The 26,882-nt window shown below is 44.3% G+C and overlaps 3 protein-coding genes across 10 annotated transcripts in view; 1 reads left to right on the top strand and 2 right to left on the bottom strand.

The window, feature by feature from the left end:
• MFSD11 (major facilitator superfamily domain containing 11) overlaps positions 1 to 13,430 on the bottom strand; it is a 40,457-nt gene extending 27,027 nt beyond the window's left edge. The window contains exons 1-6 of one of the 3 annotated variants that reach the window (XM_060253411.1): positions 13,207 to 13,430; positions 7,873 to 8,107; positions 7,497 to 7,669; positions 5,049 to 5,104; positions 3,830 to 3,937; positions 1,997 to 2,076 (exon numbers count right to left, since the gene is read on the bottom strand). In XM_060253411.1, coding sequence (XP_060109394.1) covers positions 1,997 to 2,076; positions 3,830 to 3,937; positions 5,049 to 5,104; positions 7,497 to 7,592 — 340 coding nt within the window. In that variant the 5' untranslated portion in view covers positions 7,593 to 7,669; positions 7,873 to 8,107; positions 13,207 to 13,430. The remainder of the gene's footprint in view (positions 1 to 1,996; positions 2,077 to 3,829; positions 3,938 to 5,048; positions 5,105 to 7,496; positions 7,670 to 7,872; positions 8,108 to 13,206) is intronic. The other 2 variants (XM_060253412.1, XM_060253413.1) reach the window with 2 other exon arrangements.
• A 228-nt stretch (positions 13,431 to 13,658) lies between these two features.
• SRSF2 (serine and arginine rich splicing factor 2) lies at positions 13,659 to 16,669 on the top strand. Of its 6 annotated transcripts, XR_009556149.1 has the most exons (5): positions 13,659 to 14,053; positions 14,398 to 14,708; positions 15,006 to 15,109; positions 15,676 to 15,789; positions 16,248 to 16,669. XR_009556149.1 is itself a non-coding variant. In XM_060253409.1 (3 exons), exons 1-2 carry the CDS (start codon positions 13,692 to 13,694, stop codon positions 14,699 to 14,701), a joined length of 666 nt encoding a protein of 221 aa, XP_060109392.1. In that variant the 5' UTR covers positions 13,659 to 13,691; the 3' UTR covers positions 14,702 to 14,708; positions 15,676 to 16,669. The 6 variants fall into 6 exon arrangements, 1 of the variants encoding a protein (XP_060109392.1); XR_009556145.1 differs by lacking the exon at positions 15,006 to 15,109; XR_009556147.1 differs by having other exon boundaries at positions 15,676 to 16,669.
• Positions 16,670 to 16,987: 318 nt separating this feature from the next.
• METTL23 (methyltransferase 23, arginine) lies at positions 16,988 to 26,199 on the bottom strand. The gene is made up of 5 exons (XM_060253499.1): positions 25,565 to 26,199; positions 22,550 to 22,654; positions 21,249 to 21,486; positions 17,695 to 17,779; positions 16,988 to 17,274 (listed from the first exon to the last, which is right to left on the bottom strand). Exons 1-5 carry the CDS (start codon positions 25,673 to 25,675, stop codon positions 17,115 to 17,117), a joined length of 699 nt encoding a protein of 232 aa, XP_060109482.1. The 5' UTR covers positions 25,676 to 26,199; the 3' UTR covers positions 16,988 to 17,114.
• Between the last annotated feature and the right edge of the window lie 683 nt (positions 26,200 to 26,882).

Here is a 26,882-nt window from a genome sequence, read left to right as displayed (position 1 = left end):
ATAGTATTTTAAACAATATAGAAACTAGATAAAAATAACTTTAAAACAGTCACACAATATATTAAAATCAATGTAGAAACCACTTCTGCTCCAGTAGGAAGACTTTGTGCCAGTCAGGGCTTTTTTTGTAGCAGGAACTCCTTTGCATATTAGGCTACACCCACCTGATGTAGCCAATTCTCCAAGAGCTTACAGTAGGCCCTGTAAGAAGAGCCCTGTAAGCTCCAGGAGGATTGGCTACATCAGGGGGCTTCAGCCTAATATGCAAAGGAGTTCCTGCTACAAAAAAAAAAGCCCTGATACATGCTACCCCAAAAGCTCTCTGGAATAACTTCTCCCTGACAGCCTCACTGGAAAGTATATGTGCCCACCGACCTCTTCCAGGAGGCTCTTCCACCCACAGTCTTTGTCATTTTGAAATGCAACTCTAAGTTCTATATTCACCACATCCCCAGCTGGCACAGCAAAAGGACAAGTCAACTGCTAATCCTGCTTATTTCTGTGAACTAGTAGGTGATAATGGGCTTACTTCCTAGTAAGTGTGCTTAAGACTGCAGATAGGGTTGCCAGCTCTGAATTGGGAAACACCTGGAGGTTTCTGAGGTGGAGTTTGGGGAGGAGAGTGACCATAGCAGGGTATAATGCCATAGAGTCCACCCTCCAAAGCAACCATTTTCTCCAATGGAACAGGATGTGTTCCCCCTATTTTGACATATTTATTGCTTCAACAGTTGTTCCCCCTTAATTCAATCCATACAGCTGTTGACCCTGTACACTTGGGTTGTTGTTCCTGGTTTGTCTCAAAATGTCTACATCATGTTATATGCTAATTTGCTTCTCAACCCTGTCTGTAAGTTTGAATAGTTTTCTTCCATTGCATTGTATCTGGAAAAGCGTGTGTGTACCTGAAAGATCGTTCCTTGAATAAAACTTTGTTGGTTTTAAAGGTGCCACTGGACTCTTAACTTTATTCTATTGCAATATTTATTATGTTTGATTTGTATATGGTGGTCATTGGACTGAAAAATACATAAACTGAAACTGAAAATGTTATTCTTACTTGGAGGTTTTTCCATGTGTCTCATTTCCGCATATCTGATTATTTGCCTTTTAAATACCACCATTTCAAGACACTATTTGGAAGAGTTCACATCTTGTGTAGCAAAAGCAAGCCTTTCTGCTTGCTGGAGAGGCCAAGAACAACAGCCTACGAACCAGTTTGCTACAGCCAAAAGAATAGGTTAAACATTGGGCGTTTTCGCACTGACCTTAATCGGTAGCGACGCCCCTCTTCAGCGCGCAGGATCTGCTCGGATTTCGCACCAATTGCCGCGGAGCACCCAGAAGAGCCGGAAAGTCCCGTGGCTTTTGCGGCACAAATGGAAACCGCCAAAATCCAGTTTCCATTTGCGCCGCAAAAGCCGCGGGACTTTCCGGCTCTTCCGGGTGCTCCGCGGCAATTGGTGCGAAATCCGGGCTGATCCTGCGTGCTGAAGAGGGGCGTCACTGCCGATTAAGGTCAGTGCGAAAACGCCCATTATTTGCCCAAAGAGTGAGTTCTGGGATATTCAACTTCCTTCCTGTTTTGAATACAGTTTTGCCCAGTCATTAATTTTTTCTCTTCAGCCACAACAGCTAGAAAGTTTTGATTTTTAAAAATTTAACCCTTAAGCCTGACTCCAAAGGAAAGTGTAGATAGTTTCTTGTTTTGGAAGGATCTAATTTCTTTTTCTCAAACAGGAACCCCACCTGCCATTCAGCGAACCTCTTGTGAATCTGTAAAGGATTTCAAAACTAATCTGTGACATGGCAAGCACAGGTAGATCTGCCATTCAACCAAGACTGAAAAAAAACAACAACCCAGGAGGCACACCTAGGCTCTCCTAAAATAGCTCCCTGGATCCCAGCCTGCACTGCAGACTTTTTCAACAAGAGGTGAAAGCCTTCAGAAAGATACAAAAGGGAGTATGGGATATAAAATGAATGCAAGACTTACTAGCAGCTGCTATGCCAAGGAAAACAGAGGCTGTGTAGAAGCTCCATGGATAAGGCTCAATAAAGACAGCAATATATATGCTGAAACATAATAATGCAGTGTTCAGTTTTAACACGCGCTATACCGTGCCTGTTATATCTTTTTTTCATATTAGCTGTACTGCTATGCAAAAGGATGTGCATCCAAAACCAAAGGATGGCAGAATTCATAGACAATAATAGAAAGAGGTGTTTTTCAACCGAGTACCAAAGTTCAGGTCTACATAATGCAGATCTCTTTATGTTTCTGTGAACAGCTATGAACATCCCTTCCCACCCCTGTTCAGATGGCCTCTGGTTAGAAATTATTAACCAAAAAGGAAATTTCTTGCTGTCTCCCGTGCAAAGTCTCTTCCAGCCAAGGAGTAACATTAATCAGAACTTAGGTCGGGGCCATTTCAGTTGTGGCTTATAGAATTACCATCCCTCTGAGACCACACCTTGTAGGCCAAGCGCAACCATTTTACTTTAATTTGCTTTTAAAGAGTAGCAGCTATGGTCCTTATGGACTTGTTCTGAGGATGTAAGAGGATGGAGGCTTTCATGGCGCATGCAAGGCTTCCTGTATACACTTTGGAAAGGGGCTTGCCAAGTAACTAGCAAGTTCCAGCTAGACAGAAGATGATGATGGTTGGGGCACTATGAAATTTTAAAAAATGGGAACAGAAATAACTGCGTTGCTGATATTCAAAACACATGGGTCTAAAACAATTTCTCATTTCCAATCACCTGCAAAAAAGAATACGAGCTGTTCATTTGAAACAAAGGTTTTCATATCTTTAAAACACTTGGGCTTCACCATGGCGGTCTCTCGTCTTTTAAAAAGCCGATCCAGTTTGAGATACGCCACAGCGATCAGACTGTGCCAGTGACACAGCCGCAGTCCTGCGATGTCAGGAACAGGCTGCAAATATGCAGAGAGGAGCAATCGCATCGCTCCTGCACTTCCATGGGGTGCCCGGGCCGATCAGGCAGCTGCAAATGCATGGAAGTGCCTCGCCAGCTTTACCACTGGAAAGTTCCCAGTATCTATTAAATGCATTTGGGAGGCATTGCAGCATGAGTTAGGCGCGAGCAGGCTGTGAGGAACAGATGTGCAAGTGTGATCGTGCTCATTAAATCTGGAAATGGGAGGCGGCTATGGCAGGCCAAAATGTCCATCTGGTCACATCCACTGTCTCAAGCAGACCATCATTTTCCCCCCTGTACATATTCCATGTATCTTACTAGAAGCTGAAAGTAGCATTCATAACCCTGAGGTAAATTTAAGCTGAGAGCAAGTAGACTTCTCCAAGCCTCCATAATTCTGCAAGGATTTGAACCTGGGTTTTCTAGGCCCAAAGCCAGTGCTCTAAATACTACCTGTATGTTCTCTGTTTCTCTCTCTCTGTCCTTCTCCCCTTTTCTAGACTATCTGTGCATTTGTATCTCATCTTTCCTCCAAGAAGCTAAAAGCAGTGTATAAAGTTCCCTATTTGACCCTCACAACAATCATGAAATAGGGTAGGCTGAAAAAAAGGGATTAGCAAGACTCATGGGAGAACAGGGGTCTCGGACTGAAATCCTTGGTCTTTTATTCCAAGACTAGCTGCAAGCGACGAATGCTAAGTTTTAGAGGATGAATGGCTGATATTCTGTAACATGACCAATGGAAAAGCAATACCAGTGATACTGTAGTAACTTGTATCCTAGGTTCCTCAGGCAATAATATTGTGTTCAAGGACATATTGTGTCTTCTAAACATGAAAAGAAGAGGCAGAGAATAAAAAGCAAACACGTAAAAGGCTTCACTTACCTATAAAAGATTCCACTAAAAAACATAGAGAGCTGCGGCCCTGCAATTGCAACCACTGAAGGTGAAATAAGATTTGATGCTGAGAAGACTCCATAAATAATGGCCATGCTGCGGAGAGCAACCACAGTTAGGAACACATACGTAAAACAAAATCCAGTATGCTTCTCGATGCTAATTTTAAACAGTCCTTTCAAAATAGCTAATTCATAAATGCTTAAGAGTGCAGTGATATTCTTGTCATTCAGTTTTGTAATGTACTGATTAAACTGTGGCATGGATTCAGAGATTTACAATGGAATATAGGTATTTGCAACATATGGACAAAATTATGTAATTTCTCCATTGCTGCCACATTCACCCATACAGAGCAACAGGAATGGGACTTCCATATGGCAGTTCACCCTGTAGTATCCTTGTCCTATTCCCTACTAATGACCACTGGCCTTTTTTCATTTCTTTTTCTTACCGGCAACTGAATGTCACTATAACATCAGATTCTCTGAATTCCCAGTTTTCATTCTTTCAAAAAGTAAATCTCTTGTCCTTTTCATTGCAGATATATAATGGAAAATGCATATATCTGAAATGACAGGAATTACATACCATTTTTTTTTAAAGCTGGGAATTCAGAGACCTTGATACAGAGATTGCTGTAATATTTTAATGGTACCCAACTGCTAGTTTAAAAAAAAAAAAGCAACCCTCCCCCCCCACCAGAACCTTTGGTGACATGGAGAGTGACTAATATAGAGGTATGGAAAGTGGCTGTTGTGTGGGTGGAGGACCATGAAAATCTGAAATCTTCCACCTACGTAACACCCATCCAAGTCTTCCCCAATCCCAGCCATCTTTTGAAATACTATATTGTCACTGAAATAGACCTGGGATGGGGAAGGGAGGGAGGAGGAGGTGCCGGGGGGGGGCACAGTGCCACGGGGCGCTGTGGAGGGGGGCGGCAGGCCACCAGTCTGCCTAGCGCACCATGTGCTCTCAGGCCAGTGCTGATTAGAAGGAACCTTTCATGCTCTAAGGCACTTGAGGTGTTTTTCATTAGCAGAAGGCTCATAACCTGGATTAAAGTGCTTCAGTTAGCAGACCAATTTGTGGGATCCAATCCACTTTCCCCATTTTACAGATTCTGGGTCACAATCAGATTTAATTCACACATCCACTGCAGCTCATCAGCAATGAAGGGAAAAATATTATGAATGTAAGGTACCTGGTATATCCACTGCCATGAAAATCTGTGCTGTTTAAATTTGTGATAACAGTTTGCTGTGTGGGGAAAAAAATTACAAACGAATTATGTGAACGTTCTCCAGAAATCACTTTCAAAAAATAAAACTCAAGACGCAGAACAGAACCAACAATCAAAATATTCAGCTCAACAACAAGGTTAGTCATACTAACTACATTTCAAACCAGTTAGATGGGTGCTCCTGGTACAAGGTACAAGGACTTGCCTTGCTGCTAGGGCTTAAACAAAGGATATCATCATCTCACTCTGTCACAAAGGAGAAGAATGACCCAAGTTCGATACACTCAACTGCTTTTGCATACTGTTATCTGAGCTCCCTGAATATTGCACTTGGCCTTATGCGTGTTGCCAAAACAGGTTTGCAATGGAAACTTAAAAGAAGGATATGAAGCAAACAATGGTCATCTGGAAGAGGAGCCCCTGACTTCGTATTCCCCTCTCTCTCTCTCTCGGCTTGGCTTCGCGAACGAAGATTTAAGAAGGGTGCAATAGTCCACGTCTGCTGCAGGCTCGCTAGGCACGCTAGAAAAACTAGAGGTCAACCCTCCTCCTCTCTTATCTTAGAGTAGCCAGGAAACTTCATGTACTGGATGAAGCTGTTCCCCAGAGAGTACTGAGATCAGGAACTCAAAACCTCCTGGTTATCCCCGGGCCAAAAGAAGCCCGTTTAAAATCCACCAGGGACCGGGCCTTTTCTGTAATGGCCCCTTCCTGGTGGAACCAGCTGCCGGAAGAGGTGAGGGCCCTGCGGGACCTTGCTCAGTTCCGCAGGGCCTGTAAGACAACCCTCTTCCGGCTGGCCTATGACTAACTGGCACAAGAAACTAAGTGTGGTTTACTAAACTTCTGCTGTTCTTAATGTTTAAATGTTTTAAATGTTTTAATTATTTATTGTTTAAATGTTTAAACCCTATTCATGTTAGACTCTACGTTGTAAGCCGCCCTGAGCCACTTGTTGGGAAGGGCGGGATATAAATTATAAAATAAATAAATAAGCTGGTTTAGGACACAAAACTATATTTCACAAATGGATGTGCTGCTGACATGGGGGGGGGGGGGGAAGAGAGGTGCAAAAGTTGGCAGAGTGCAAAAGCAGTTGAGTGCATCGAACTTGGGTCATTCTCAAACTCTGCAAAATAAACCAGGAAGTCAAACAAGGAAACGATTAAGTTATTTGAAATGAACATTCTGAGCAACGTTTCGGGGGCAGCTGTGTTGGTCTGCAATAGAAGAGCTAGAGTGGAGTTGTCAGCTCTCTGACAAAGGGAGCTTTGACTCTCAAACAACTTATATCCCCTAAATCTTGTCCGTATCTAAGGTGCTACCGGACTTGAATCTAGCGCTTCAAGCAAATATATTTAATGATCATTTTCTAAACTAGGCTTCCCAACCCTCCCGCTCTGGCAGGAGTCCCCTGGGTTTGCAGCCTCATCTCCCGGTCTTCAAGAAGTGGGAAGCGGGGGGTGGGGGGTGGAGGGGGGGAGAACATACCTGTAGGCTTCATTATAGAGCTCCTGGGCCGTTTGTAAAATGTCTGCCGCTTTAAGGCTGGGCAGCGAGCAGGAAGGGCTTGGGAGAACAGCCCCGCCCTTTCTTTTGCTTTCACTTTCACAGCAAGAGTTCTCCGGAAGAAGCTCTGGTAAGTGTGTGTGTGTGTGTGTGTGTGTGTGTGAGGGAGGGGGCAGGGGATTCCCTGGTTTGGAGGCCCTCCCCCCTTTTAGAAAGCGTGGGGGGGGAGGGAAATGTCTACTGGGCATTCTATTATTCCCTATGGAGAACGATTCCCATAGGGAATAATAGGGAATTCATCCGTTGGTATTGGGGGCTCTGGGGGGGGGCTATTTTTTGAGGTAGAGGCACCAAATTTTTAGTATAACATCTAGTGCCTCTCCCCAAAATACCTCCCAAGTTTCAAAACGATTGGACCAGAGGGTCCAATTCTATGAGCCCCAAAAGATGGTGCCCCTATACTTCATTATTTCCTATGGAAGAAAGGAATTTTAAAAGGTGTGCTGTCCCTTTAAATGTGATGGCCAGAACTCCCTTGGAGTTCAATTATGCTTGTCACATCCTTGTTCTTGGCTCCACCCCCAATGTCTCCTGGCTCCACCCCCAAAGTCTCCTGGCTCCACCCCCAAAGTCCCCAGATTTTTCTTTAATTGGACTTGGCAACCCTATTCTAAACACTGTGTTAATGTTTTTATGTCACTCCTGCTTCAAGTAGCAGATTGCCTCAGTAACTTTTAAACTGGGGAGGGGACAAAGAGTAATAAAATGGGTGAAATCTACCTACAGTAAAAATTAAAAAAAAAAAAGCACCGTGAAGTTTCAAAAACAAAGGAAAGGAACGCATGCAGGAGAAAGGAAAAAAGGATACGTGCATCATGCACAGTGAATGTTAGTACTTACTGCAATGTTTCCACATGTTTGAAAAGCAGTGAATATAAACATAAAGGCCACTCCTAAAACAATGACGTTCAGCCGCTTTTTAGATTCAGGATGCATTTTGTGTTTTCATGGAATGCAATCAACTCGAACCAGAGGAATGTTTCATCTTCTAAGCTTCTTTTTAAACAAAAATTCTGCCAAGGCAACAAGAAAACCACAGATATTGCTTTTTAAACCCATTACTACATTAACAACTGTCTTCTGACAAACGGGAAGAATGTGTGCCACCGTAACAAAATACAACGGCAAAAGGAAATAACATCAACCTGGACTACATTATCCATAACTTTCATAAGAGTTGCCACAGATTATAGCTTGTTATTTGTCCAGAGCATACCTTTCCTCGCAAAGAAACATTCTACAGCAGCTGATCTACTTGAATACTTCCATTTCTCACAGTATCTCTGAGTCAATTTTGGCCAAAAAGCATCAAATCACCCGATGAGGGTAGGTGCTCCCATACCATCTCTATTCATGATGAACAGGAAATAAAGAATAGTCCACATGCCAAGTCAGCTGATCAAAGAAACCCCTTGTGAATTCTGGGAAATGAAGTCCTCGGCATTCTCTTACTAAAATCAGGAAGAACAAACAAGTGAAATACTTTTTCATACTGTAATGCACCGATAACTATTCATCATCCACGCAGTCTTGTTCGTGAGATGTAGAATGGAAAATACAGCTCAGCACCTGTTATTGAGAAGATATAATTTTTAATATTAGGGCAAATTATGGTATCTGTGTCCAGTCAGCCAATTTATCTTGTCCTCCACTTGCACCTGCTGGAATGGCCTTGGGTCAGCCATAGCTCTCGTAGGAGTTGTCCTTGAAAGGGCAGCTGCTGCTAGAGCCCTCTCAGCCCTATTTACCTCACAAGGTATCTGTTGTGTGTGTGGGGGGGGGGGGGAAGGTAAAGAAGATGGTGACTGCTCTGAGACTCTGATATTCAGAGTATAGGACAGCATATAAATTCAATATCTTTTTCTTCTTTCTTCTTCAATTTAGAACTGACAGTGATTCGCTGTGTGGGATCACCTGTTTCTGAGAGATTTCTTCCAGCTCTACTAGGAGTATACAGTTAGGGTGTCTGTTACTTTCCTTTTCCCTTTGTACCTTTAGAAGCTCATTGATTCAGAAATCTTGAGCAGCAGAAGACACTTATTTCTTGGTTTTTTTGATGCAAGGGCTAAAAGGACTGAGACAAATTTTGCGATTGCTAGAGTGATCTTAGGATCCATGTAACTGAGCAAAAGAGCTAGGGTTTCCAGAGTACAAGGAGAAATTGGTTGAATAAAGGCTTAATATAGTAATCCCTCATAATCTCAAAAATCTGCATTCTAGCAAAGCATTAAAGGATGTATCAATCCTGTTAAGGCCACAAGGGCAGATTCTATCAGTGTAGAGAGCCAGTTTGGTGTAGTGGTTAAGTGTGCGGACTCTTATCTGGGAGAACCGGGTTTGATTCCCCACTCCTCCACTTGCACCTGCTTGAATGGCCTTGGGTCAGCCATAGCTCTGGCAGAGGTTGTCCTTGAAAGGGCAGCTGCTGTGAGAGCCCTCTCCAGCCCCACCCACCTCACAGGGTGTCTGTTGTGGGGGAAGAAGGTAAAAGAGATTGTGAGCTGCTCTGAGACTCTTCGGAGTGGAGGGCGGGATATAAATCCAATATCTTCTTCTTGTATAATGTTCAATCTTGCAAACAAAAAAGCTCTGCAATAATGTAGGATGGTAAGATAGTACATATAGAGGGTAGGGTTGCCAATCCCCAGGTGGGGGCAGGGGATCCCTGGGTTTGGAGGCCCTCCCCCCGCTTCAGGGTCATCAGAAAGCGGGGGGAGGGGAGGTAAATGTTTGCTGGGAATTCTATTATTCCCTATGAAGATTTATTCCCATAGAAAATCATGGAGACTTGATCCGCGAGTAACTGCGGCTCTGGGGGGGGGGCTGTTTTTTGGGGTAGAGGCACCAAATTTTCAGTACAGCATCTAGTGCATCTCCCCAAAATACCCCCCAAGTTTCAAAAATATTGGACCAGGGGGTCCAATTCTATGAGCCCCAAAAGAAGGTGCCCCTATTCTTCATTATTTCCTATGGAAGGAAGGAATTGAAAAGGTGTGATGTCCCTTTAAATGTGAGGGCCAGAACACCCTTTGGAGTCCAATTATGCTTGTCACAGCCTTGATCTTGGCTCCACCCCTAATGTCTCCTGGCTCCACCTCCAAAGTCCCCAGATATTTCTTGAATTGGACTTGGCAACTCTAATAGAGGGGTAAAGATTTTTGGTAAGAAAGACCAAAAAAATAGAGGTGAGTACACTCTGTGGCCTCTCAGGTTTATACTACCATGGTCAATTTCGAGGACTTGCTTTTTGATCAACAAAAATGCTTTGTGTTCTGCCCATCTCAAAAATACCATAAATTGGCATTCTAACTTTCATCAGTTTCTCATCCAGGGCTTTCACCCAAGTTGATCTGTGGGCATCCCGATTTAAAGCAGCTAACAAACCATCTTCAGCAAAGAGCTGTTTTAATCTCATTTTGAAGGCAAAAAGCTATGCTCTTGCTTCCAAGGATATCTGTCCAAATTCTGATCGTAATACAATTTTGACACACAGCAGGGAATATTCGATATTTTCCTTAAGAACTGGGCTAGTGGTTGTTCGATATTATCAGTGATAGCTTTAATCCAAATAGCTGAACCATAAAGAATTATGGGAACCTCTTAGGCTTGTATCACTTCAGGAATATGCCCCCCATTGTGGAAAACTCTATTTATGGCATTTGCACAAGGTTTTGCTTCATTAACCACTGTTCTAAATTGGGGGGTCCACGTTTGTTACTAAGGGACAGCTCAAAGGACCTAAGGCTTATCTACAGGCAAATCATGTGCTGTGGAATTCTGGAATATTATCATTTCAGAATGCAGATAGAAAATGTCATACGCGAATGTTCCTCCATATAAAAAACTTTTCCTGACGCACTATTTTTCTGTATGCAGGGATTTTAAGATGTGACGGAGTATTCCAACATTAAAAAGCAGCTGTTCTTAAATGTTTTTAAAATACAGACCACCAAATGATTTCAAAGACCTTTCAGAACATATCTAGAAAGCTATGGATAAAAAAGCACTGTCACAAACACCCATCCACCTTAATGAAGGCTCTCCATTTAGTGCATCGCCATCTGACATCAAGCCTTGGGTACATTTATATGAATGGAGACCATCTTTGAAATACCTTAAAGCCGACTTAGACATACAATTTCTGGAAATTCTGAAGTCACAGAAGCAGCAGAAATTTGGAGGAAAACTGGAAATCAATGCCATACTTATTTTCCTATCAAAACCTAAACTTCTTTCACCAATTTAACAGCAAGATGCACTATTTCCAAATCAATATATATTTCTGTCTCAAGTATTACAGCGCAGTCCTATGAAGCCTTACTGCAGTCTGTCCACTGAAATCAATTATCTTATATGGATGGATGATCCCTGAATCCAGCCCCTGCCACATTTTAGACAACGGAAGTTTCCAAGCACTTTTCAAAGGTAATCCCATATAAAGTGCATTGCAGTCATTTAACCCAGATGAGATCAGAGCATGGATCACCACAAATCAATTACACTTTGCTTAATGAGACTCACTCCCAGTAAATTGGGCATAGGATCAGCAGGTACAATTTTAATATATTTTATTCCAGGCTATATTTATCTAGACTATTATATATATTTTATTCCAGACTATATTTATCAGACTTCTGAATTCCTGTCAGTGATTGTATCTGAAATTATAAACTACCTAGTTATCCTGATTTTCAGAAGCTGCATATAGCATGCCCACTACCTGTGGATTTAAAGGGTGAGCCAGCATGGTATAGTGCTCAGTGTCAGATTAAGATCTCAGCTTTGAATCACCACTCTTTCATGGAAGTTCACTGAATGATCTTGGGCTGGGCGTCTTCTCAGCCTAACCTACCACACAGGGTTGTTGTACATCATGTATTTGTATATGCATGCATGAAGCTGCCCTATACTGAATCGGAGGGAGGGAGGGAGGGGGGGAGAGAGAGAGAGAGAGAAAGAGAAAGAGAGAAAGAGAAAGAGAGAGAGAGAAAGAGAGAGAGAGAGAAAGAGAGAAAGAGAGAGAGAGAGAGAAAGAGAGAGAGAGAAAGAGAAAGAGAGAAAGAAAGAAAAAGAGAGAGAGAGAGAAGAAAGAGAGAGAGAGAGAGAGAAAGAGAGAGAGAAGGAAAGAGAAAGAGAGAAAGAAAGAAGATATTAAATTTATATCCCGCCCTCCACTCAGAAGAGTCTGAGTGGCTCACAGTCTCCTTTCCCTTCCTCCCCCACAACAGACACCCTGTGAGGTGGGTGAGTCCGAGAGGGCTCTCCCAGCAGCTGCCCTTTCAAGGACAAAGCGGCCTACAATCTCCATTCCCTTCCTCCCCCACAACAGACACCCTGTGAGGTGGATGGGGCTGAGAGGGCTCTCCCAGCAGCTACCCTTTCAAGGGCAACCTCTGCCAGAGCTATGGCTGACCCAAGGCCATGCTAGCAGGTGCAAGTGAAGGAGTGGGGAATCAAACCGGGTTCTCCCAGATAAGAAGATATTGGATTTCTATCCCATCCTCTCAGAGCGGCTCACAATCTCCTTTCCCTTCCTCCCCCACAACAGACACCCTGGGAAGTGGGTGGGGCTGAAAAGGCTCTCACAGCAGCTGCCCTTTCAAGGACAGAGACTCAGAGCGGCCTACAACCTCCTTTCCCTTCCTCCCCCACAACAGACACCCTGGGAGGTGGGTGGGGCTGAGAGGGCTCTCACAGCAGCTGCCCTTTTAAGCGCAGAGGCTCAGAGCGGCCTACAATCTCCTTTCCCTTCCTCCCCCACAACAGACACCCTGGGAGGTGGGTGGGGCTGGAGAGGGCTCTCACAGCAGCTGCCCTTTCAAGGACAACCTCTGCCAGAGCTATGGCTGACCCAAGGCCATTCCAGCAGGTGCAAGTGAAGGAGTGGGGAATCAAACCCGCTTCTCCCAGATAAGAGTCCGCACACTTAACCACTACACCAAACTGGCTCTGCAGAAAGAAAGAAAGAAAGACCAACTGCTTCTGCACACTCCTATTTCACAAATACATTATCCAGTGCCTGTTCTGTGTCAGTTTGTTTCGGATTAAGGGACTGCATTGCTTTTGTCTCGTTTTTGCACTGTGCAACACAGCACAATTGCTTTTTTTCTGCGCGGAACTCAGTCGCATCGAGTTCAGCGGCGCTTCCCTTGGGGCCAGTGCAAAGGGCTGCGGAGCATCCTTTCGATCTTTTCGACAAGTTCAGACGAAAGCGCGAAACCTGCAACGTTTCGGCCCCACAAACAGCTTTTATTGCAACCCCCCCAGCAGCGCAAGGCTCCTCGGCCCGCGGGACTCCTTCCTCAACCCGGAAGGCGACGAGAGGGGCGCCCCACACCGCCACCATGCGGCATCGAGAGGATCCTGCCGCCAGGCCTGGCGCCCTTTCACGCACGCAACGTGCTTCCGTCACGCGTGCAGGGCGCCCCGCCCCCTCGTCCTCGGGGTTCTCTCCTCCCCCCCCCCCCCCGCTGGGCCTCTGTGGCCATTTTGGAAACGCCGCGTTTGCGCTTCTTCGGTTTCACGTCACGCCGCGCTTTTCGGAACAAACCTCTCCTCCCTTCCTTAAGCGACAATGAAACATTAAAAACTAGTCTTGGGTGACCTTTGAAACGAAACGGGTCTCTTTTCAAAACCCCGTGTGGAGCGGAGACGAATCTCTTCCGGGGTTCTTTCAAATAGGCAAGATAGAACCAAACAAAAATTTATTTCGGAGAGGCAGAGGCGAGACGGCCGTTAGCGGCGCCGTTTCGTAACGGCCGTTCTCACGAAAAGGAGAACTGTTTCCCCCACGGATTAAGGTGTTTCGGCGGGGAGAGGGCGGGTCCCCGTGAGTCACTTCCGGGTCGGCGGGCGCCATTTTGTGCCGCTTAAGTAGTCGGGGCAGGGCGGCGCCTCGTCCACTTGCTCGTGGCGGCCGTCGGAGGTGGTGGCCTCGTCCTGCGAAGCGCGCCTGGCGACGGAGTTCCGCGCGCCCTTCCCTCTCGTGGCTCCGCCGCGGGCCCCCCGTCCTCCTCCTCCATCCCGGCTTCCACTATGAGTTACGGGCGGCCGCCGCCGGACGTGGAAGGCATGACCTCGCTGAAGGTGGACAACCTCACGTACCGCACCTCCCCGGACACCCTGCGCCGCGTCTTCGAGAAGTACGGCCGCGTGGGCGACGTCTACATCCCCCGGGACCGCTACACCAAGGAGAGCCGCGGCTTCGCCTTCGTCCGCTTCCACGACAAGCGCGACGCCGAGGACGCCATGGACGCCATGGACGGGGCCGTGCTCGACGGGCGCGAGCTGCGCGTGCAGATGGCCCGCTACGGCAGGCCGCCCGACTCACACCACAGCCGCCGCGGGCCCCCGCCGCGCCGCTACGGAAGCGGAGGCTACGGGCGCCGCAGCAGGAGGTAGGGCAGCCGCGGGGGGTTGAGAGGGAAGCCGAGGCCTAAAGGCGCCTTGAGTGGCGGAGAGGAGGGCTTGGGTTAGAAGGAAGGCCGGAAAGCTGCAAAGGGAGAGGAGGGGGAGCTGTGCAGAGATTGGGGGGGAGCTTTGTTTCCAAATGGGGAGGTTGGCGGGAAAGGAAGGCCACGTGCTGTAGGCGGGGGGTGGGTGGAGGGGGTTGGATCCACAACTGGCCTTTCACTTATTTAAATCCCTAAATTGAATGTCCCAAACGCAAGCTCAGGTTCTGGTTTGATGTTTGTTTGTTTTTTAATTCGTCTTTTTTTCCCCCCCCTCTCTCTCCCTGCAGCCCTAGAAGGCGGCGCCGGAGTCGATCTCGAAGCAGGAGCCGATCCAGATCCCGTAGCAGGTCCCGCTACAGTCGCTCCAAGTCCAGGTCCCGCACACGGTCCCGGTCTCGTTCCACCTCCAAGTCCAGGTCAGCCAGGAGGTCGAAGTCTAAGTCGTCGTCTGTGTCGAGATCTCGTTCCCGGTCGAGATCCCGGTCGAGATCGAGAAGCCCCCCTCCTGTCTCAAAGAGAGAATCCAAGTCCAGATCTCGTTCAAAGAGCCCCCCTAAGTCTCCAGAAGAGGAAGGAGCGGTGTCATCCTAGGAAAATGGTAATGTGGTTGAGCATCTGCTACACTTGCATGCTTTGTTGTATTAGGTTAAGCGGATACTGAATCCACCATATAGTATGCTAGAGCAAGTAAATGGGGTATTTGGTTAACTTCTCAAGAGGGTGTTTAGTTTATGGCTACTAAAATAAATTTTCAAAGGGATTTTTGCCAAGGTTACTTTGTCTTTTGTTACAATTAATAGCTTGCTTTTTAAATAATTGTTTTAGTCACAACCTATTTCTGAAAATGACTATTGCTTACTGTTCTTACCCAACATCTGCATTTTCCCCTTTAAAGCTGCAGTCTCCTGTTTGCTTAAAGAATATTGGCCAGTATTGCAGATTTTAACTGATTTGGCTGATCCTCCAGGGACCAGTTTCTGTGGGCGTGTATTGGAGCAGGTTTGTCTTTAAATGTTAAAGATACACTATCCTGTTAAAGTCCTGTGGTTGCCCTTTTCAGCAGCGACAAATAGCGTGGAAGCCGGAACGCAATGATTATGGAAGCCAGTTACCTTCACGAGTGCAATTGTGGGCTTTTAAGGATATACAGGGTGGGGAAAATGGATAGTGTGTCTTTAACCTCCCTCAAATTGTTTGGTCCTGTTTTTTTCAAAGGAAGGGGGCCTAGAATTCTTAAAGATTGCGCAGCTACTAAGGACTGTAACAAGTTTTGAATAAGAGCTAATGTGTAATCTAATCTGTACCAGGCTGGATTCAGGATAAGGGGTGGTTGGATCATAGCCTGACACTATAATGTGATTAGTGGAGACTCAGCTGTATCTCCAAAAATCTCATGACCTCTATAATAGTACCACTGTGACAGTGGGGAGGTGGGACATGTACAATTTCTATAAAATTTGGTGAAAGTAGACAAGGCCAGTACTGCTAGGTATCTAAAAGCAGCCATTAAGTATTGAAGAAATGCAAGACGTGCCCTGGCTGAACTATTCCCTTTTCAAATCTAGATGCATCAAATAGATGAAAAATCTGCATAAAGGATGTCTTTGGAGGAGAAATGATCGTAAGAATCACCAGTCCATTGGAGAGACCCTTGGCACAAGTAACCAGCCATTGAAAAGGTTATTTTGTAACACTTTGTCTAACTTCTTTCTTTACTTTGAGCCTCAAATGGCAGACTTTTACTTTTATGTGCCATTTTGTTCCTATTATTCAAATTTCTTGTAATTTAGTGAAGTGAACGACTACAGATTTCATTATTGACTTGGATATTTGAGGTAAAACTTCATTTTTGTTCATATAGTGCTGATTTGTTTGCAAATAAATTACTAACTTGCTGCCTCAAGTTTTTAATATTAAGCAACCATGCAGCTATAATATGCTGATTAGCTTAATGCTGTCCCAATGTTCAATTTTTGCCTTTTCTCAAATTCTGAAACTTTTTAATTCAGGTGTATTTTACAGATTCAGTTGAAAATAGTGTCTTCAAGTCAAACATTAAACTTTACAGGTTATTTTGAAAGATTTGCTTTATCAGACAAAATTCTAATCTCTTCTCTTATGTATTTTTGTGCACTAGGCGCAGTTGTGTAGCAGTTGAGTAATGCTGGTTAGCTGTTAAGGTGGCGTGTTGCAGTGCAGAGTGCTTGGCTGTTTCCTGTTTTCTCCTGATTGCTCCTGTAACGATGCCTTGTCGTGCAGAAACAAATGGCTGTCCAGTTAATTATAATTGCCTGACAACTGCACTTCCAGTCACCCGGGCCTTGCATAAAAATAACGGAGCATACAGTGAGCACATCTAGCTGGTGATATACACACCTTATTTTTTCCAGAATGGTAAATTAGACCATCTACATATGTGAACTTGCATATAAAAATGTTAACGCTAAAGCATTTGATTCATTCCTCTGTAAGTACCAGTTTGGTGTATCTTAAAACATTCTGTAATATAACCACTGTCTGTAGTTAATAAAAACACTTTCTTGGTGTTCAGTTTTTGAATTTCAATGTCCCGCATCAACTTTCTGTGCGTGGTGTCTTAGTTTCCACTTCAGAACAGCAGTCTTTTAATGAACCCATCCTGCATCTTTGCGAAGTCAATCACAGTGGCCTAATTCTTTAAGGCGAGTTTTTTTTGTCATTGAGTAAAGATAAATGGAAAATTAAAACAGCCAGGTGGCACTTCTAAATGGTTTTGAATGAATATACTTTGTGCACAGATTTCACATTATGGTAGGGTAGAACAGAGACTAGTCAACATTTGAGAGAATTCGTGAAAGTTGTAAAACTTTCAGCTGTGAAAAAACAAACTAATACTTCATAAGCAGGTAAGAATCTTCCCCTTTGCACGAGGTAGTTTTAATATGAGCCTTTCAGCAGAAAGCAAACAAACAAACAAACACATGGTATTCATAATCTTGGAAAAGTTAAGGTAGTATTCAAACTGTTACATAGTCACTTTAGTGATAACCATCATTTCAATAGTGTGTCTTCCTGGAAGAGGAGAATCTGCAAGTTGTTCCTTGTTCGCTTCAAATGACTGTAAGGGCACATAGATGCTTTCCATTTCCCATTTGTGGAGTAATCCTTGGACAGACCAGTCAACACTGAAAAGAAGATTTTTTTTTTTACAGTAGAGAGGTACTTGTAAGTTTTTGGGTTTTGTCAGTCAAAACCTGGCTACAGGTGAAGCAAGCCTGTGCTTTAGACTGGCTTCTAACACTTAAATATAAATTCTATGACCACACTTCTGTTACGCTAAGAAGAAAAAAAAAATTGTGGTAAGCAGCATCAGGTATGGAGAAAATTGTACTGATAACAGATATTATCCATATGGCATACAAAAGATTTTATGTTCAGCCCCCAGGATGTCCACCCCAGGGGAACAGCAGGAGGTGGGAAATACCTATCTGAGCTGCTACCAGTTGTAAGAGACAGTATTGATAGGCCAATTATCCAACTCTGTAAGGTAATGTGTTCATGTGATTGAAACAAGTTTCAAGAAGTGGAAAATATCCCATAATTACCTTCTAACTTGATAAGTAGTCCAGAACTGAGCATGTGGACTCTTCTCCATTAAGTAGTGCACAGTACTTATCACATCTTCAAAGTCTGAAATGCAAATGTATTTATTTACTTTACTGGATTTATATCCTACCCTCCCCACCGAAGCAGGCTCACAGTGGCTCACAACACAAAACTTAAAATAAAAACAGTTACATTAAAAGCATTTAAAATAATTTGGTGCTAATTTCAACACAGATTTAAGATGGTGTTCAACGATCTTAGCATCCATTGGATCTAGCATCTCGGTGGTCAACATTTCAGTTAAACGCTACCTGAAACAGTGTCTTAAAAGCCTTGGGGAACTGGGTAAGGTCCCACAAGGCTCTGACCTCAGGGAGTTAGTTCCACCAATGAGGGCAGCAACTGAGAAGACTAGCGTTTTCAGTCTTGCCTCCCTCGGCCTAGGGATTGATAACAAGTTTTGTTTTCCTAATCTAAGTAACCCTCTGGGGAACGCGGGGAGACTGTGCCTAAGGTAAGTAGGTCCTTGGTCATATAGGGCTTTAAAAGTAATAACCAGCACCTTGTAGCAAATCCAGTATACCACTGGCAGCTAGTACAGGCTGTATGTGCTCCTGCATGGAGAGCCCCCAGAGCAGCCTGGCTGCCGCATTCTATACCAGCTGCAGTTTCCGGATTTGGGACAAGGGCAGCCCCATGTAGAAGGCATTGCAGTTCAATCTCGAGGTGACCGTAGCATGGATCACAGTTGCCAAGTCGCTGAGCTCGAGGAAGGGAACCCAACTGCCTTTCAAGGTGGGAAAAGGCAGATTTGGCAGTAGCCGCTATCTGGGCCACCATTGTTAGGGAAGGCTCCAGTAGCACTCCCAAGGCTTCTAACCCTGGGTGCCGTTGTAAGTGGCACTCCATCAAAAGCTGGTAAAGGGATTTTTCTACCAGGACCACTGCAACTCAGGCAAAGGACCTCTGTCTTTGCCAAGTTCAGCCTTAGTTGACTCAACCTAAGCCATCCTGCCACAGCTTGGCAGTGCCAGATCCAGATTTTCTAGGACACAGACCGACCATCAGTAGATCGAAAAACATCAGGGAAAGTACCGCTCCTGAGACACACCGCAATGAAGCATTGGAATTGAGGGGTGCGAGTCCTGGAAGATAGCTAGTGTGAAAGGGTCTGTGAGAGAATACTGCCACCAGTCAGGAGTTCTCTGTGTGTGGAAGAGTGATTGAAGTTTGTTATTTTTATGATTTGGCACTGCCAAAGTTAGGGTAAAACATCTGAAGTCACAGCGTTCTGAGTGCCCAGAAGGCACAGACAGTCTGTGTGAAGTAGAGTCTAGTGGACTCTGAAACCTGCCTTGTTATTGTTTATTTTTAAGATCTGCCAAAATAGTGTTATACTTTACCTCAGCCTGATAAGTCCGTACTCTCTGTAATTGTTTTATTCTGCCAACCAGCTGCCAACTGATTTGCCTCTTGCATAGTGAACAGTTCCAATCTATATTCTTTCATCCCTCTCCCTTGCCTTTTGTTTCTTAATAAATATTTTGTGGTTTTTGACTTTAAAACCATCTGGTGCCAATTATTAATCGTTCTGACAGGATTTCTGTGAATCTGACTGAGACGCAACTTAGGAAGTATAGGATTCTCACTTGAAAACCTCTTGGCGCAGAGCTATGCCAAAGCAAAAAGTATTATCAAACAAAGAATCTGCGATATAGAGAGACAACGGGATCTAGAACAGGCCCCCTCTTTTTTAGCAGCTACTGAGACCAAATATGATGAGGACAGCCAAGTACTTTTTTTATTTGGAGGTACCAGCCCACAGAAGAGCCTTTACGTTGGCTCGATGCGCAGCCATGCCCTCAAAGGTGCTAGAAGGGAAATATAGAAAAGTCCCGTATGAAGACCGACGCTGTCCTTGTGCTATGGGAGAGGTGGAGTCGATGACTCATATGTTTTTTCGATGCCCTTTCCACCAGGTACAGAGGGATAGGTTTGTTTCCCCGTTTGTAGTTAAACCAATGGCAGACACCGGACGAGGCATGTTTGGAGAAACTTTTGGTGGATGCAAGTCCAACTGTCTCTAGACAGATAGCCAAATTTTGCCATTATCTTGTGAAGTTCCATACTAAGAAACAAGAAACTGCATGTCTTGTATGATCTCTTGGAATTTTAGTTTATAAATGTTTTTATATACTCTGATTTAAAGGATTTATATAAATTGGAACTGACTTGAATTTTAAAATTGGTTCAATTATATTTTAGTTATCTTGAATTGTATAGGTGGGGAAATGTTTATGTATTTTATTGTATTTTGTTTTTTTAGGAGGGTATTTTATACTATCTTAGGTATTTTAGGAGGGTTTTATATGATGTGTTATAGTTTTTATATTGGTCTATGACTGTAATAAAGTTCATTCATTCATTCATTCAATCTGACTGAGGGAAGGTGACTGGGGAGAAATTTTAAAGTGGTCACCTCCCGAGTAAAGCCTCTGACTTGATCCTTCACAGATGCATCCTCCAGAAAGCTCTGCAACTGTAGCGCCACTGCCCTCAATAATCTTGCCCAGAAACAATAAGTTTGACACCAGTTGGTAATAATTAATATTAAACTTACTGTAACTTTTTTGAAATGCAATGGTCATGCAAAAGGGAAGATTGTTACACAAATTAGTATACCACGTCATTAATGTTATACGTTGCGCTTTAGCTGTAGTTGAATATATGGCATCTATTTTTAGCCTATGCCGTTTATAGAGGCTTGTAAAGCGGAACTAGAAACAAACGAATGCACAGATCTTACAAACCATGAACTTACAAAGAGGTATGTCTAATGCACAGACACGCACACTCTTAACCTAAAATGAGCTGCCATGTCATGGTCATGCGTCAGGAAGCTTCGCTATAGCCACGGCTGTGCCAATTTATCCAAGAGAATCAAAATGTGTAGTAACTACATTTCATTCCTTGCAGATGGTTGCCATGCAAAACAAATGCTATTCAGCTCAAAGAAGATTTTTCAGTAACGTTTTACATTTAATAGAACAAAGCAGGAGTCCAGTAACCCTTTTAAGACCAAGTTTTATTCAGAATGTAAACTTTCATATGCATGTATACTCGCAAGCAATAGAGCAATTAACAGACAACATTTATTGCCTCATTCTCCCATTCTGAGATATTACTGCTGTACTGGTTTTCCATGCAAATGCTATCCAGACCAAATGTTCTTTCAGTGTGTTCATTTCACTATTTTGCCATTGAATTCTAAATTTGTAGCACTTTGCAGTTTTGATGGAGTGCCGCTGCCCACCAGTGGGCTCTGCTCACCGTATCCCATTCCACTGTCTGATGAAGTCTGCATGCATACAAAAACTTACATTCTGAATAAAACTTGGTTGGTCTTAAAGGTGCTACCGGGCTCTTGCTTTGCTCTACTACTTCAGACCAACACAGCTTCCCACCTGGGTCTGTTTTACATTTAATGTACACGGTTCTCAGAAATACAACAGTAGATAAACATGAGTCTAATCAATTACAATTGAATGCATACCTTCTGGTTCAAAAAATATGTCTGATGCCAAAATAATGTCTACTGGAGGCAAGGCCAACAAAGCAGGTGATATCTGACCCCAGATGAGTCCGGTTACCAAAACCCTGGAGAGATTATTCATCTGACAGCTTCGGTTACAGTTGTCCAGACACTGAGGAAGTGCTGCATTATCTGATAGTATAATTTCAGCTCCACATTTTGCTGCCACTATTCCAGGAAGACTCACACCTGCTCCAAGCTAAACAGAACAAAATTTTTAGCATATCATCTGTAATTTGATTGAATTAAACCGACGTGTACATAACTTTGAGTTTTTAAAATGCACGCACTTTTGCTTTGGAGAACTAGGGACAGTCGATGAGCGGTTTGTTCATGGCATTTTAATGAAAGATTCATTGCATACTTAGGCTTACAGCATATAGCTTCTTTTAGTAGTTCAGTTTGCAATGACTGCAAGTTTAATTCAGAAATTAACTATAGACAGGTCCTGTGTTTTATTTCGAGCTGCTTAGTATAGTTCTGCAGGAAGATGAGGGCAGGTAATAATTTCACATGAGGTGTGTATCATGCTATAAAACATGTTAAGGTAGTCTGCAGCATTTATTAACCAAATGATTTTTAAAAATCAGAATTATGATGACAATGAGGTCACAATAATAAAGCAGCAATACTCCTTTTAAAGTCCAGCAATAAGTAATAGAGCCAATCAGGGCTTTTTTTTAGCAGAAACGCACAGGAACACAGTTCTGGTTGGCTTGCCTTCAGGGGGTGTGGCTTAATAAGCAAATGAATTCCTGCTGGGCTTTTTCTACAAAAAAAAAGCCCTGGAGCCAAACAAACAAGGCAGGAGAACTTCACAAAAAGTTTGGAAAAATAAAATTGTCTTTGCTTGGTACCAAGCAAGTCTCTGTGGGGACTGTTTCAAAGGAACAAAGGCATTTTCCCTGGTACTCATGCACCTTATAAAAATGAAGTCACACTGATCAGGACCTCTAAAACTGATCCTCATCGGGTAGATTCACACTGGCCTGTGGGCCATATGAGCCTATTTTGCCTATTACAGGATTTATGTTCCTGCTTTTGAACGACAGAAAGACAGTATTACCTTTGGGTTCTAGGTTTGCGATTCCCTATTGAGGCTGACAGCCTAAATGCCAGTCATACAAAATTGCAGCTTTAAAGATCTATCGCCAGCTTCCATCTTGATTTTAAATGCTGTTTCACTGCAACGTACTATGAGCAATTCTAAAGCATATTTCAAAACAAAACAAAGCTATATAGTGAACTTCAAAATGCCATACCTCCAAAATTCTCTTGTCACGGACTAATCTTCTGTGAAACCACACATACTGGGCCAGGACCACCGCACAAGGCCAAACATACATTCCATACTGGGGGTCAAGAATCTGAAGAAAGAAAGTCATACTTTAAAACATGGCCATGGTTAAAAAAAAATGTAGGAATGCATTTTCCAGTTTCTGTCACTTCTGTACCATTTTATCCTAGTCTTATGAGAGACAAGAAACAAATTAACTTTAATGGTCTACTTTGAGTAGTTTGTACTAAGCTACGAAGTATATACTTTTCTGTGGAATGCCGTAATTGAAAAGGAATTGCATAACACGTTAAGGAGAAATGGGGATTTCCTTCACTCCCCCCCCCCCGCCCCCACAGCCAGGTGACTATAGAAGGCATTGCTCTCAATGTTCTCTCCCCTCATTGGTGGATCTGCATAATATGGGATGTAAAAGGAAGATACAAATGATCTTAAGGGACCCTTCATATCCGGGCCACTTGCTATTTGAGATCTTACCGTCAGGTAGGCGATATAGAGTGTTGAAGGCTAAGACAAATAGATTCAAGGGTAGCTTCTATCCAAGTGCCGTGGTTAGGCTAAATGCAGGGTTATGAATGGTTATTTGTTTTTAGATGCATTTAAATGGTCTATGTATATGTTCTTTTTTGGGGGTGTTGATGTGTTGGTATGTCTGTGGAAGAGCACCTCATTTCGTTGCTCTCATTTTCTTTTTTGAGAACAATGACAATAAATCTATCTATCTATCTATCTATCTATCTATCTATTGGTGTGAGGGGCAAGGTTCAGTGAGTTATTATTCCACAAGCCAGTATTTTCTTCTGTCTGGCCAGCTTTTAAGTCAATCATGCAGTACCAGGGAATTTCACAGACTTTCCTCATACAAGACCAAGTAAAATATATACAACAGAGTAGCTACAGTTGTTTTCATTTTGTCGAGACTGTGCTAGCTAAGCACAGATGTAACTATTTAGGTGGGCTTTTAATGCTGTCACCTGATTTTTAGTTAATATTGTTTCATTTGTACCCTGAGTGGCTTATAACGTTCTCAATAATGTGAATCTAGCTTTCCAGATCCTGATCCAAAAATCTAACCACTATACCAGACTGGTTCTCAGTAATTACACATTTGCTTATTTTTATGGATTTGTCATTGCATATTGCTTAGACTTGCTGTAATCCGCCCTGAGCCCACTTGCAGGATACAGCAGAATAGAAACAGAAATTAACAAAAACAAATAAAATAATGAATAAATATTGGGGGGGTTTAATTATCACTTTAACACTATCACCCCCATTAGACTCCCCCAGCAGGTCAGAGTCCAGGGCTGCAGTGCTTGCCAGTGTGAAGCCTGGGGCTCAATTACAGAAAGGAGGACAATTCACACCCTCCGCTCCCCCGCCCTCCAAGCCATCCACCATTCTCTGAGCATCATGACAGCAGTATGTCCCTTCCTGGGCTTGCCTAATACAAGACTGTCTGGAGCTGATCTCTGTGTCCTCTCTTCAAAGTAAGTGGTAAGTGAAGGTAATCTGGGCCAATGGCCTAGCTGGTTGGCCCCCTCCTCTCCTGTCCTGCCCTCCCCTGAGGCTTTAAGAAAGTGTTCTGCCTGCCCACACAAGTTTTAGGACACCCCAGCTACTGCCAGCCTACTCCACTGGCCTGTTCCCAGGTGCAGGCTGCTGCCTGAGCCTTGCTTCCTTTCTAAGGCATGCACCCAGGCTTCCAGGCACATCCCAGGTATGGCCTCATCCTTTCCCTACAGCCCCTGGTTGCCTGCCTCAGTGGTTCCTGAGCAAGGTTGACCTCCTGCCAGAGGCCCTCCAGGACAGGGCGAATGCAGATGCAGAGTCGCCAACCCCAGATGCCCCCGAGTCCAGTTTCAAAGAAAGATGGGTTAAAATGCTCCAAATAATTAAGTGAATATTATGGTTGGTTGGTACATCATAAATATATAAGTAATTATCAATCTGGCCCCAACTGTGGATACTGAAATCCACAGATCAGGGTCAGGTGCAGAAAAATCTAAAATTTGCCCAGATTGGAGAGGATGGGGTGGTTAATCCCCAAAACAAACCTCTCTGTACTTGTGCAGAATCTCAGCTCCAGAACCGCATCTCATCGCCAGGCGGGCGATAGCTTTGCTATCACTGTCTTTCCTCACCAGCTTTTTCAACACAGAAAAGAAAGTGAGAAAGAGCGATAGTAGGCATGAGGGGGAAGAGAACGAGACAAAAGCTGTGAGAAGAGGTAGGGGAGGTGGAGTCAGCAAGAAGGGTTAGAGCAGAGGAGGCAACGGCAGGTGGGTGGGATGGCTACTCCTGCAAGTTCCTTGTGGGTCTCTGCGCATGAACATAGGAAGCTGCCTTATACTGAATCAGACCACCAGTTTATCAAAGTCATTATTGTCTGTCCTGTGTGGCAGCAGCTCTCTAGGGTGTCAGGCACAAGATCTTTCAGATCACCTACAACCGTATAATAAAGTCTGAACACAAGAACATCTCCACATATGTAATTTTCTAACATTTGTACCCTTCATCTATGTTAAATCTATATATCCTGGACTTCATTTCTTTTTCTTTCCATTGTTCTTTCAGATCACCTAAAACCGTATAATAAGTCTGAACACAAAAACATCTCCACATTTGTAATTTTCTAACATTTGTACGCTTCATCTATATTAAAATCTATATATCCCGGACTTCATTTCTTTTTCTTTCCATTGTTCTTCCAGATCACCTACAACCGTATAATAAAGTCTGAACACAAAAACATCTCCACAAACACAAGAACATCTCCACATTTGTAATTTTCTAACATTTGTACCCTTCATCTATGTTAAATCTATATATCCTGGACTTCATTTCTTTTTCTTTCCATTGCATAATTCTAAAATCTGGTTATTATAACTCCTTGGATTGAAGGGCCAACGCTATGCTAGAAACACTAGAGAAGGAACACAAGTCAAACATTAAAAACAAACAAACAGCTGACTCGCACCTCTGGAATAAGCACCACCAGCACCGATTTCGGGCGTCCTCTTCCGCGTTCCTCTTGCCCTTCCGCAAACCTGTATTTCCGCACGGTGAATTCGGGTGCCAAGCAGCACATTAAGGCCAGTTTTGGAAAGCCCGCCGACGCAGACCCCTCCGCCGCGCTTCCTTTGCGTTGGACCCGTGCAGAGTGGAGAAGACCAGGCAGGGCTCGTTCCGTCGAAACGTCCAATCAGAGGCCGGGTGGGCGGAAAGGCGCCAGCCGGGGTGCTGCCCTCGCTTCGGGTGAGTTCGGCGCCCCCCGGAGGCAGCGCGTTGTTCCTGGCTGGCTCAAAGGGAAGGGCGCGGGGCAGAGCAGCCTGGAGCTGCTCGAAAACCTCCGTCGCGCCACGAATCTCAGCGGGACGCGCAGGCTCCGTGCAAACACGTGGCCCGATTCTAGGCCGAATTGGCCGCCCTTGAAACCCGCAGTGGGGTGCGGCGCGTGGAACTCCGCGTAAGCGCAAACCGGACAATTTCGCTTTCCAAAATTGCGAGAGCGTTTCTAAGCGTAGCCCGAATGCTGGGGTTGCCAATCCCCAGGTGGGGGCAGGGGATCTCCCGGTTTGGAGACCCTCCCGCTGCTTCAGGGTCATCAGAAAGGGGAGGGAGATGTCTGCTGGGAACTTTGTTAAAGGGACGGTGGCTCAGTGGTAGAGCATCTGCTTGGGAAGCAGAAGGTCCCAGGTTCAATCCCCGGCATCTCCAAAAAAAAAAAAGGGTCCAGGCAAGTAGGTGTGAAAAACCTCAGACTGAGACCCTGGAGAGCCGCTGCCAGTCTGAGAAGACAATACTGACTTTGATGGACCCAGGGTCTGATTCAGTAGAAGGCAGCTTCATATGCAGGAGGGACGGTGGCTCAGTGGTAGAGCATCTGCTTGGTAAGCAGAAGGTCCCAGGTTCAATCCCCGGCATCTCCAAAAAAGGGTCCAGGCAAATAGGTGTGAAAAACCTCAGCTTGAGACCCTGGAGAGCTGCTGCCAGTCTGAGAAGACAATACTGGCTTTGATGGACCAAAGGTCTGATTCCGTATAAGGTAGCTTCATATGCAGGAGGGACGGTGGCTCAGTGGTAGAGCATCTGCTTGGGAAGCAGAAGGTCCCAGGTTCAATCCCCAGCATCTCCAACTCAAAAGGGTCCAGGCAAGTAGGTGTGAAAAACCTCAGCTTGAGACCCTGGAGAGCCGCTGCCAGTCTGAGTAGACAGTACTGACTTTGATGGACCGAGGGTCTGATTCAGTATAAGGCAGCTTCATATGTTCATGTTCATTCCTGTAGAAAATCATG

This window comes from Heteronotia binoei, chromosome 13 (assembly GCF_032191835.1).
Source record: "Heteronotia binoei isolate CCM8104 ecotype False Entrance Well chromosome 13, APGP_CSIRO_Hbin_v1, whole genome shotgun sequence".
Classification (NCBI taxonomy): Eukaryota; Metazoa; Chordata; class Lepidosauria; order Squamata; family Gekkonidae; genus Heteronotia; species Heteronotia binoei.
This window is presented reverse-complemented; position numbering and strand designations above follow the sequence as displayed.